At 40.9% G+C, this 11854-nt stretch overlaps 1 protein-coding gene across 3 annotated transcripts; it reads left to right on the top strand.

Annotated features, from left to right (window-relative positions):
- The first annotated feature begins 3098 nt into the window (after positions 1–3098).
- ple (pale) lies at positions 3099–9268 on the top strand. Of its 3 annotated transcripts, none has more exons than NM_001300026.1 (7): positions 3099–3619; positions 4609–4720; positions 4952–5071; positions 5198–5290; positions 5675–6494; positions 6790–6916; positions 7256–9268. In NM_001300026.1, the coding sequence occupies exons 1-7, from the start codon at positions 3551–3553 to the stop codon at positions 7652–7654; spliced, it is 1740 nt and encodes a 579-aa protein (NP_001286955.1). In that variant the 5' UTR covers positions 3099–3550; the 3' UTR covers positions 7655–9268. The 3 variants fall into 3 exon arrangements, with proteins under 3 accessions (NP_001286955.1, NP_476898.1, NP_476897.1); NM_057550.4 differs by having other exon boundaries at positions 7256–8586; NM_057549.3 differs by lacking the exons at positions 4952–5071; positions 5198–5290 and having other exon boundaries at positions 7256–8586.
- The last annotated feature ends 2586 nt before the right edge of the window (positions 9269–11854 follow it).

Here is an 11854-nt window from a genome sequence, read left to right as displayed (position 1 = left end):
AAAATAAATCCCCCTGTTTACCAAACTTTAACATCATAATCTTTAATTCAAAGAATCTCAATAAAACTATCTAATTAACATAATTGGAATATTTATTGCTTTCTATTCTTATTCTCAACATCAAACAAATGGCCAACAGGAACTGCTTTCCCCGGATTTTTGAAAAATTTTTAGCATTTCATGCTGACATTAATGATTGATGGCATGGATACAAAAAGAAACTGTACTTCGATATTCCCATTTTGGGCAAAAAAGTGGACTACGTGACCGAGGCAAGCATAAACACATTATTATTATTTTTTTTAATAGAACAATGATTTTGTGTGGCACAGTAAAAACCCAATAAAGCCCGAAAAGGTCGTTTCCAGCAATTGCCGCCTGTGAAATTTTTAATTATAGAATCTAATTTGTTTGAACGCTCTTTTATCTTGATGATTGATCATTAGGTCTAAGAAAAAAGATCAAATATAAAACAAACGCAAAGAAAAAAGTAAATCCGTCTTATGTAACAAAACTAAAAAATTGCAAAAGCCAAAATCATCGACCTTCAATTGCGAGCCAAACTCAGTTCTCAAAGGAGCCATTTCGAAAATGTTTTGTGGCAAACAATTAAACATTGTTTAATGGCAGGGAGATAGAAACGCCCGTGTAGAGTGTTTTTTAACTGATTATGGCTTGATCATGAGACTTCAATAAAACAAACAATCCGGTTGACCCATAAAGGGGTCGGGCATGGAGGGAAGTTTTAGATGGGGAGATCGCTTAGAAGCTAGTCAACCGTTAAAAGGTTCACGGCCAAGGACAAGGAAATCCCAGTGAACGGCTACCGCCTCCATGAATCACGACTTGAAGCTCAGACTCCGTGTATCTGAAACAATTTTGTGACTTCTGGAACCTTGGGCGTGTGCTCGTATGTATATTCGTTTTGCATATTGTTCGCCGTCTCATATCTAATACCTTTAGAATACGCTTGTATGCGGCGTGCACAATTATATTTAAATATTTTAATACAACAAGTAAGAGAATTAAACAGCGAAAATAGAGGCTGTGCCTTAATCATGCAGCCCGGCTCACAGAACAATAGTAGAAATCTTAAGTCGGAAGAAAAGTTTTGACCCAGCCGTGAAGGTATTTGAACATGTGAGAGGTCGAGATATAAATATATATATATATATATGCTGGCTTTAATCTGTAGGCACTTAAACTATAACAACATTTAGCTGAAATTATTATTTGATTGGCTTCCTAAAATATTGCTCGAAAATCGGAAGTAAATGTTTAGCCGAATGTGAATGTGGTATTAAGGCTAATGTGGGAACTTTTTTTGCCAGTGACTAATGGGTAATATAGTACGCAGTTTACTGCTAGTTGGATAGTATTATATTTTTTAAATAATTTAAGTTATTTCCAGTAAGTGCTATTTATTAATTATTACCCTCGATATTCTAAGTAAAAAGCTTTTCGATGTTGTCAAATGTATTTCCTAGCTCCCACAAACTTATTAACTCACCAATCCCACTCTATCGATCCAATTTGTATAATGGATCTATCAGATCGATAATTATGTTTTTGCTACTCCAGATGCCTTAATAACTTAATGCGGATCGAAGCAAATAGACGTATATGTGATGTGTTAGCTCATTATCGGGCTCGTTAGCTCAATCAAACGATTCGATCTACTAATTTGAACGGTCCGCATTAACATCGGCATTAGTTAGTTAGTTAGTTGCTAGATGCAGGCTGCAAGGATGACCGGATTGTTGGCAAGTACAAGTGCACATATGTAGATCAATGGCAAATTTGCTTCGATCTCGACATCGCCGCTAACTGAATTTGGTTAAAAGCTAACACGATTGAAAATAATGCTGCCACTGCCACTGCCACTGAAAATGTCATTCGAATTGGCGGCCCGAGTCCAATTTGAGAAGCGGCGGCAGCCTTGCCAACGTTATCAGCTTACAGGACAGGAATATATATATAATTATTTATATAGATTGCTATATGGTCGGTCTCGTAATCCGTCAGCTGCCATATGCAAATCCCAATCGCCAGATGTTTTGACGGGGCTTTCAATTATGCCATAGATATTGTAATGTGCCTGTACTTATCGCCCGGGCTTAGTTTAATGTGCTACATTTACGCATGCAAATTAGTTGTTAAATGTGCTTTTAAAATTTAATCGATATGGCTGGGTGCCACCTACTTACATCTCGGGCACGCACGCAGCCATGTGATCCGTACTTCCTGTTTACCATTACTTTGTTTTCCAGCTCACTTTCACTTGGTCCCTATACGATCCGCTTCAGCATCCGCTCTAGTTCTGACGCGATTCGATTGAGTCATTCAGGATCTAATGCGAATTGCTGGGTTCTAAAACTGAACGAGATCTTCGACTGTTGTTACACCTAGAAAAATGGAACGTATCATAAACGTAAGGTGCTTTTATTGTCTAAAACATTCTTAATAATTTTAACCTACTTCTTTAAAATAATTCTAGTGGTTAAAAACATTTCCCTAAAACAACTTACAGAGTAAGAATGTCATATATTTTCATTATTTTGCTCTGTGCACACACGGCGTATGCTTAACATTTGGCATGGACTAGCTTCGCTTTGTTTGGATTTGTTTTGGTTTTTTCTGTATGACCTGTTGAGGCTTTTCAAATGACTCCCGTTCGACTGACTGAATACTTTTGGGGTATTCTACCACCATTCCGATTGACGCGCACGCGCTAATGGTTAACCCCGCTTTTTAGCCAAGCTACAAGAGCAACAAAAACATGGCCAATGCGACGTTCTAGCCTGTTGCCGCACTTGAACTTGGTCGACCAAGTTGAGTCGAGTCAGGCCCCGCGATTCTCGACCCACTCAGCTGGCTGGCTAGCTGGTTAGCTGGCTGGTGAGAGGAAACCCCACGGCATCGGCATCTTGGCTTTAACCCAGCTACAGCTGGGCAACTACGTCACAGTCGCGTCATGCGAAAACCAGTCATCGTCGTTTGGTGAAGCAAACAATCGTCGGCAATCGGCCGAAACGTTCGTTAACTTGGCCGTCGGAATCGGAATCTGGGGGTATTTAAGCGGCGGCAACTCGACATGAAGCATGCATTGATTCGCTATCATTCGCCCTAAAGACTTGTGCCCAGCCTCAAGTAGTTTGCTGACTCTGTTTGTTGTAATACAATTTAGCTGACAAGGATAATACACATCACCACATCAGTTTCGAGTTCGCGAAAGGATCCAGCTAAAGTTCAACCGATCAACCATCTATATATCCCGCCGTGAATTCGAGAGTCGAGAGTTCTTGTCCAGCTCAATTCTAGACGCAAACAGTTCAGTACCAGGAGCGATTTTCTTGAAAAACAAAACCACCCAGCCAGATCGCCAATAAGCAGTGAAAGTGTCAACACATTTCGAGTGCTTATTGCAAATCAAACAAGAAAAGCGTAACCAAGCACATAAGCAAATAGTATTCTAAGTGTTTTTGCCAACACTTTGCGTAAATTTTTGTTGTTCACCCCAAACGAAAACAACCCAAACACACAAAAAAAAATGATGGCCGTTGCAGCAGCCCAAAAGAACCGCGAGATGTTCGCCATCAAGAAATCCTACAGTATTGAGGTGAGTCGAAAATCCAGCAAAACATACAATTTCCAAATCGAATTGTAAAAAAAAAGAAGCAAATGAGTGACTAGATTTGGTCTACGTGACTATCTAAAGGTTTTGTGTTTTCAAAAAAAAACCAGTTAACCGGCCAGTAGTCGAGCCCATTTTTGTGATCCCGCATTTCTTTTTCGCCAATTCAATTTGACCAAACTCAATCCTCGGTTGGCCATTAAGTCACACCTCTAAGAACAGGCGGCCCAAATCGAAAGGCCCAAATCGCCAACGGACACAACGGGTTGTGTGTTAAGTTATTATTTAACAAATAAGTGAAAGTGGCTGCCTTTGGGCCCCATGCACTTAGCCTGGCCGAAACAGTCGCGCCTCATTGTTGTTGACTCGTCTCTGTTTATGTTTATGCTGCGTCCGAGCAAAACAAAAAATATGAAATCAATATAAATGATTCAATGAGTTGGTCATCTTTCATCAGCCAAAGCGGTGGCCCAAAAAAAAAAACTGAAGAAAACAAACAAACAAAAAAAAAAAAAAACGAGCTGACAGTGAAAACTGCAAGTGATGGAAACCTTTTTCCCCCCATCAAGAAAAAGAAAGAAAAAAAACCTTTAACGATCGCCAGTTGCATTTTTTTCCCGCCAGAATCGCATGGGGATTTTCGATTTCTCAGTCACATATCATTTATCTTCGCACCTGCCCGCTTCGAAGCGGCGACATCGCATTAAATTACCATTCGTGGCTTTGAATCACAATCAATACAGTTCCATGAATAGCCAGCTTTATTCAAAGAAAAAGATCTGAAGACGGCGCTTTCACACACCATTTTATATAATATTTTCAAAATTGCGCAATACTCTGCTCAAAGTCACCACCCAAGCGTGGAGCCGAAGAAAGCCACCCTGGCTTGAAGGTCAAGGCAATCGTCTAATTTCCGCTCCACATCCTGCCAGTGTCACTAACACGGACTTCAATCTTTTCGCTTTCGTTTCCAGAATGGCTATCCATCCCGCCGTCGCAGCCTGGTGGATGATGCCCGTTTCGAGACCCTGGTGGTCAAGCAGACCAAACAAACCGTCCTCGAGGAGGCCCGCAGCAAGGCAAATGGTAAGTGGATAGGGTCCAACAAGTGGGTCACTAAAATAGCTCCAAAGAGGGTTTCTATTTGGGATCAAAAGGGAAATTTTGCAGCTAGGGCTTTACTTGTTGATTAAAAACTTAAAAAGTTGCAATTTTTATTTCATTTTATTCGTTTTGACATAGATTTGCGTTTTTTTCTTATTCATTTTAACCCTTTATTTATTATTTGCCTTCGTTTTTATTTTTATGATTTTAAAGACGATTCCCTGGAAGATTGCATTGTGCAGGCTCAGGAGCACATTCCCTCCGAGCAAGATGTGGAGCTCCAGGACGAGCATGCCAATCTGGAGAACCTGCCCTTGGAGGAATATGTTCCAGGTTAATATCCATTTCCATTTCAATTCCCATGCCAGTTACTCCTCTTTCTGAGCCTATTATCTTTGATTTGATTTTGATTATGATTTTCATGGGCTTTATTATTATTTTTATTTCATTCGCTTTTAGTTGAGGAGGATGTTGAGTTTGAGAGCGTTGAACAGGAGCAGTCGGAGTCGCAGTCGCAGGAGCCAGAAGGCAACCAACAGCCGACCAAGAACGGTGAGCAGGGGGTTCTAGAATCCAGCAGCCAACCATAAGTAGTACTTAACTTCTGAGAGGGGCTTTTGAAAAGCGTGCGACATTGATTTAAGTGCTTAATATGATAAAGTGCCAGGGCAGAGGAAAAGCACTCAGCCACACGGACAATTGTGAGTGGGCGCGCTCGCTCGCTCTCTCTCTCTCTCTCTCTCTCTCTGTGGAAATGTCGCATTTCCCTTTTTCATTTGTTACGCTCGACTTAATACAAGTACGAAATGCGTTTGCCTGGCAACCGTCTCACTGCCACTGCCACGTAGCTCGCTTATCGTTTACGTGACCCTAAGCCTTGGAAGATTGCATCCTTAACCATCACATTATCCCCGCTTTTTTTTGGCCCTTTTGCAGATTACGGTCTCACCGAGGACGAGATTTTGTTGGCCAATGCCGCCTCCGAATCCTCGGATGCCGAGGCTGCCATGCAGAGTGCCGCTTTGGTGGTCCGCCTCAAGGAGGGCATCTCCTCCTTGGGTCGCATCCTCAAGGCCATCGAAACCTTCCACGGCACCGTCCAGCATGTGGAGTCCCGTCAGTCGCGCGTGGAGGGCGTGGACCACGATGTCCTCATCAAGTTGGACATGACCCGTGGCAATCTGCTGCAGCTGATCCGCTCCCTCAGGCAGTCGGGCTCCTTCAGCAGCATGAATCTGATGGCCGACAATAACTTGAATGTCAAGGCTCCGTGGTTCCCCAAGCACGCCTCCGAATTGGATAACTGCAACCATCTGATGACCAAGTACGAGCCCGATTTGGACATGAACCACCCCGGATTCGCCGACAAGGTATACCGCCAGCGTCGCAAGGAAATTGCCGAGATCGCATTCGCCTACAAGTACGGAGACCCGATCCCATTCATCGACTACTCCGATGTGGAGGTCAAGACCTGGCGCTCGGTGTTCAAGACCGTTCAGGATCTGGCTCCCAAGCACGCCTGTGCCGAGTACCGGGCCGCCTTCCAGAAGCTCCAGGATGAGCAGATCTTCGTGGAGACCCGTCTGCCCCAGTTGCAGGAGATGTCCGACTTTCTGCGCAAGAACACCGGATTCTCTCTCCGTCCTGCCGCCGGTCTTTTGACTGCCCGGGACTTCCTTGCCTCCTTGGCCTTCCGCATCTTCCAGAGCACCCAGTATGTGCGCCACGTTAACTCACCATACCACACCCCCGAGCCGTAAGTATCTATCATCATATTTTACTAGGGGGTTAAAATCACTTCAAAAAGGGGAGAAAAAGGCTCTTTGTCCTAGCCTAATTGCATTTGCCTGCCTGCCTGCCGCCTGCCTCTGTGTGTGTGTGGGTGGTTGGGTTTCCTTTTCCGCTTTTCCCAAGCAACTTTTGTCGCCTGGAACACAGGCAAATTGGCTACAGGAACTGCGGCAGGCTGCCCAGCTCATTTAACCAGACTAATTGCCTTATGCCAGCACATTTTCCACACTTTTAACAAGCATTATTCTATGCCATTACAGCGACTCCATTCACGAGCTGCTGGGTCACATGCCCCTGCTGGCCGATCCCAGCTTCGCCCAGTTCTCGCAGGAGATTGGACTGGCCTCGCTGGGTGCCTCCGACGAAGAAATCGAGAAGCTGTCCACGGTGAGTTGATTTTCTAATTGAGTTGCAATGTAACGACCTTAGACTCAAGTGCAGCTATGACGCAGCTAGTTTTTTTTCGCAACCAAGATCATTGTTTAGTCACTGTCAAAGTCGAAGAGGAAAAGTGAACTTCAATGCCAGAATAATTTTTTTCTTTTTATTCATATAGTTTACAGATACAATTTAATGCATTTCAAAACACTTAATTGTGATTTTAAATAAGTTTTTAAGTTCAGAAAACCTTGATCTTATAAGTCATACAACTTCCTGCATTATCTGCCTTTGCTTTTATTTTCCTTCCTATTTACTCATTGGTTCCTTACCATTTCATTTCTACAGGTATACTGGTTCACTGTTGAGTTCGGTCTCTGCAAGGAACATGGTCAGATCAAGGCCTACGGTGCTGGACTCCTGAGCTCCTACGGTGAGCTGCTCCATGCCATCAGCGACAAGTGCGAGCACCGCGCCTTCGAGCCCGCATCCACCGCCGTGCAGCCCTACCAGGATCAGGAGTACCAGCCCATCTACTATGTGGCCGAGAGCTTCGAGGATGCCAAGGACAAGTTCCGTCGCTGGGTGAGCACCATGTCGCGTCCATTCGAGGTGCGTTTCAACCCGCACACCGAGCGCGTCGAGGTGCTGGACTCCGTCGACAAGCTGGAGACTCTGGTGCACCAGATGAACACGGAGATTTTGCATCTGACCAACGCCATCTCCAAGTTGCGACGCCCGTTCTAAGTGGATGGGGGGGAGATATATGTATGATATATAGAAGCACCCAAAAACATCGCCCAAAAAAACACCAGCCACCCCCACCACCCAAACATACACATACAGGTGCAACGGTCTCATTTATACAAATTAATTTTAAATTGACATACCGCACAATCCCTCGTACACGTAATCCTTAAACCAAAATTAAGGCATCGCGCATTATTTTTTATTTTTTGTTTATTGTTTTTTGTTTAATTTTTATTTAATTGTCATCGAAAAGTTGTAATTGTCGAATCGCGCACATGGTAAAAAACACAAAAATCAAGCATATTTATTTGTTGATCACCCGATACACCACCCAACCTGCATATTTATCACCGCAACTATTATTGGACCAAAAAATCTTTAGACGTTTAAGTGATGTGAAAACAAAGCCAAGCCAAGCCAAGCAAAGCAAAGCGAATTAAGTGAAGTGAAAAGCTGGGAAAGCAAAGTTCAGATACATCCGCACTTAGTAGGCAAAGTACCACACAAAAACCGATTGTATACTCAGACAAAAATTGTTTTTGTATTATTATTATCTTCATTTTGCCTCTCACAATATTTACCTAGACTATATAGACACGCGATATAGTATTCCCGGTATAGGAAGCTTCATTTAGAGAGAGTATTTCTAAACAAAAATGATATAGATACAACAATCGAGCAAGGAACAAATGGAAAACAAACAAAAAAAAAAACGGAAAAGATAAAAAATGAAATGGAAAACAAAACAGAATTTTCTTACATTGTACAATAACTGTAAACGACAATATTACTATTGTGTACTATTATTATTATTATCTATTATTATACTTATGACTATTACGTATTGTATTGTAGGTATGTAGAGTTTAAACATTATTATTTTATTTAAGTTTTGTGTATTAATAAAATTAAAAATGCAATTGAAAAATAATTACTCTTTGGTTTTTTCATTTGATTATCTTCTTTGGCAATTCGAAACTCTAAAGTCTGAATCTGTTTAGGGAACATTTTATGACATCAAAATGGAATATTTATTTAAAATTAATGAGTAGAATCGAGGAATATGATAAATATATTTATGGGTGAGAAGAAGTGAATCTCATGTGAACTAAAATCGAGCTATGTAGAAAATATTTCACAAATTTGATGAAATTATATAAAATAACGAAAAACCTTGGACCAATACATATGTATTATTATAAAGTAATTAAAATCAAAATATTTCAAAGTAAACAAAGTAAAACATTGGGATCAAGAATATTACATATTTATAGTTAACGTAGCATGGAATTTTATTGTTATTGTTCGATGTATTGTAGTTGCAATTGGATCGAAAGCCAACCAAGTGTTAACATTTCTGCAAGCAATTAGCCAAACTAATTACTAATTATATTCGCACATAAATCTATATATATAATCAACTTAAAGCGCAGTTGGTCCCCAAGCCAGGCTTCGTTGGTTCTGAAAAATTCAATAAAATTATATGTTTGAATGGAGCACAAAACGTGCAGATATCGTAAATATATATATAAATATATATATATACACATTCTTCTCTATATGTACATTTAATCGCTATTATATGAATAAAGTTGAAATCGTTTAAACTTGAAAACGAACTAAAATTCTGGGAGGGGCTGTGGCACGCCCCCAGCAATTTACAATGATTTTTTTATTTTTTATTTGCACACCTTGACTTGCCAGAGATCCTGAAGTCATGATTAACAATTGGAAAGGGGCCTGCGATGGAAATATTTTATTCTATTCTCAACCTGTGCCAATTTATTTTAATTAGCAGGCTCCACTAATTAGTCTTAATTGCACGCGAACATGCTGTAATTAATTACTGCAGTGGAGCTTTCCTACCCAAACTATTTTTCATCTGCCAATTTTCGGTGATCAAGATGTTGATTTATATTTATCAAGTTTGTACTTTAATATTTTTTTTTTACCGATTATCAAAAGCGACAGCTGTTTTAGAAACATGACCTACCTCAGCATATTAATTGTGGTAAGGAAAAAAAATCCGATAAACACCTGAGCGGATTTATCATATGCCAATTATAATATGTGAACGAGTACGGGTTTATTGTGATATAATAATTGGCTGTGTGAATTGAAACTGAATGTGCTAATAGTCTCGAGTAGCAACAGCGATCGGATGTAGGCGATATGGAGTGGACTCGTGGGAACGCCCACGTTGTCGTCCAATTATAATGATATTAATATCAAATCAGAACGATAAGGGACAGATGTATCGAATCTAAAATGCCCTCGCAGGTGTGCCGATCATCAAAAGGGTTGTACTGGGCATAAAAGTCAGGGGATTTCCAATAACTGCATTGCTTAAGGTAGTAGTACCTATAATCTTTCGCAGGTGTGCTGAAAAGAATGTCAGCTTATCAGATTGAAGAAATGCAGTTGTTCTTATTTTGAGATAGAAGAATCGTTTGTATTAATTATTTGAACACCATGGACACATATGGGAATTGCTTGAATCTCTATGCTTCATTAGTCTCTCATTTCACACTTGGCTTAAGCTAATTTATAAAGCAAGTCTTGGGAATTCCCATAGGCTAATATCATCGAATTTATGTAAGACATATGGGCTAATTTATATTTTAAATGACATTGGGTAGGATAGTATAGGTGCTCAAATTAAAGGTTAATTTGTTAGCTTATAAGAACACAATTTGGTTATTGTTTCACAAAATAAGCTTGAGTTAAGATTTAATGCATTAACATTCCCATAAGATGGGCGTGTTCAACAATTAACTTTCAGTTTATTGTGTTAAGTAAATAAACTGGATTAGAACCTTTAAAAAAATAACATGTATTGCCAACAGAACGGCTGCTTCGGTATACCCATTTAGCACTTGGTATTTAATAGTTAATGACAATTGCTGATATATCTCCATTATGGCATTACATGATAATAAAAATATGAATTGTCGGCGAAGTTCAGCTGGAGCTAAGGCTGGGGCATTTATCAACTTTAGTTGGCCACAATCGGTTAATTGTCCGACTGATTTGGGTCAGGTTTAAAAGGCTGGCTCTGGCTAAATACTGAGCGTACATTCATACATTTGGTGTGGGCAAACATTTGCACTTGATTCGATTGCCAAGACGAAGTCCGGCGGACTACGTGCCGTTTGGTCAGTTGGAGCTGGTGGGACTGTTCAGTATATGTATGTATGCCCAGTGGCATAAGGTTCTTATGGTGCTATCGTTTTATGGTCTTCTGTCAAGGCCACTGAGCAAATGGGTTAGGGTTGCAGGAAACGCGAGGCTGGCACGGGTTTGTTGAACCGACAACGGCGAGATAATTGCCGGAAGCCCAATGCACTTTGCAATTAAACACTTTTCATTAATTGTTTAAGTTTTTGTTTTTACACTGCCCCAACTGGGCAAAAAGAAAATAAAAATTCAAAACAAGAATAAAGGCAGTGGCTTTGGCAGTAGCAATCGGCCGAGCTTCAAGCGAAACACGTCTCATTTACAGCCGCCGCCAACATTTCGAATTTGGCTAATTAAAACCGCATAAAAACCACGACGAAAAAACCCGAAAAATACAAAAGCCAAGGTTAGCTGGAGTTTGGCTTTGACAGTAGAAGTAGCCAAAGGAATTAACTAGAACATGTCTACGGCTCTTATTGCTATTACCAGTATTTTGGTATTTGATTTTGGTCTATGATATTTGGCTTTGGCCAACTTCGAATATCAAAGTCAATGACTTACAGCTGGCATGGCCAAATTCTGCATTTGGCTTTGGCATTCTGGCCGCCATTTCGTGCCAATTAATTGCAGTCGAAACGCGAGTCTTGAACTTTTCAGAGATACTAAATCTAGTCGCATACTTAGCTGCTACCTCGATTTTATACTATATATATATATATATACCTGCTGGAGGTGTGAATATCTGCAGCCAAACCGTTAGCCACTTCACTACCAACTGCACGGGGCTTTGGCCCGAGGCGCACCTGTTGGCCGGTTCTAATTTAAATGATCGAGCATTTATTATCGCAATAGCTCTCGGGCTAATTAGAGTATGAACAGGTTTCCATCCCGTCAATCTCGAGGGGATGTGGTGGCTCCAGGGGTTGGGCTGTGGATTGGGTCGTAGAACCCCTCATTTGCATATGGATGCTGGAACAGCTGGTCTTATGAATATTGAGGAACGTGAGAGATGAATCCATA

The sequence above is a fragment of the Drosophila melanogaster genome, chromosome 3L (genome assembly GCF_000001215.4).
Source record: "Drosophila melanogaster chromosome 3L".
In the NCBI taxonomy this organism is placed as follows: domain Eukaryota; kingdom Metazoa; phylum Arthropoda; class Insecta; order Diptera; family Drosophilidae; genus Drosophila; species Drosophila melanogaster.
This window is presented reverse-complemented; position numbering and strand designations above follow the sequence as displayed.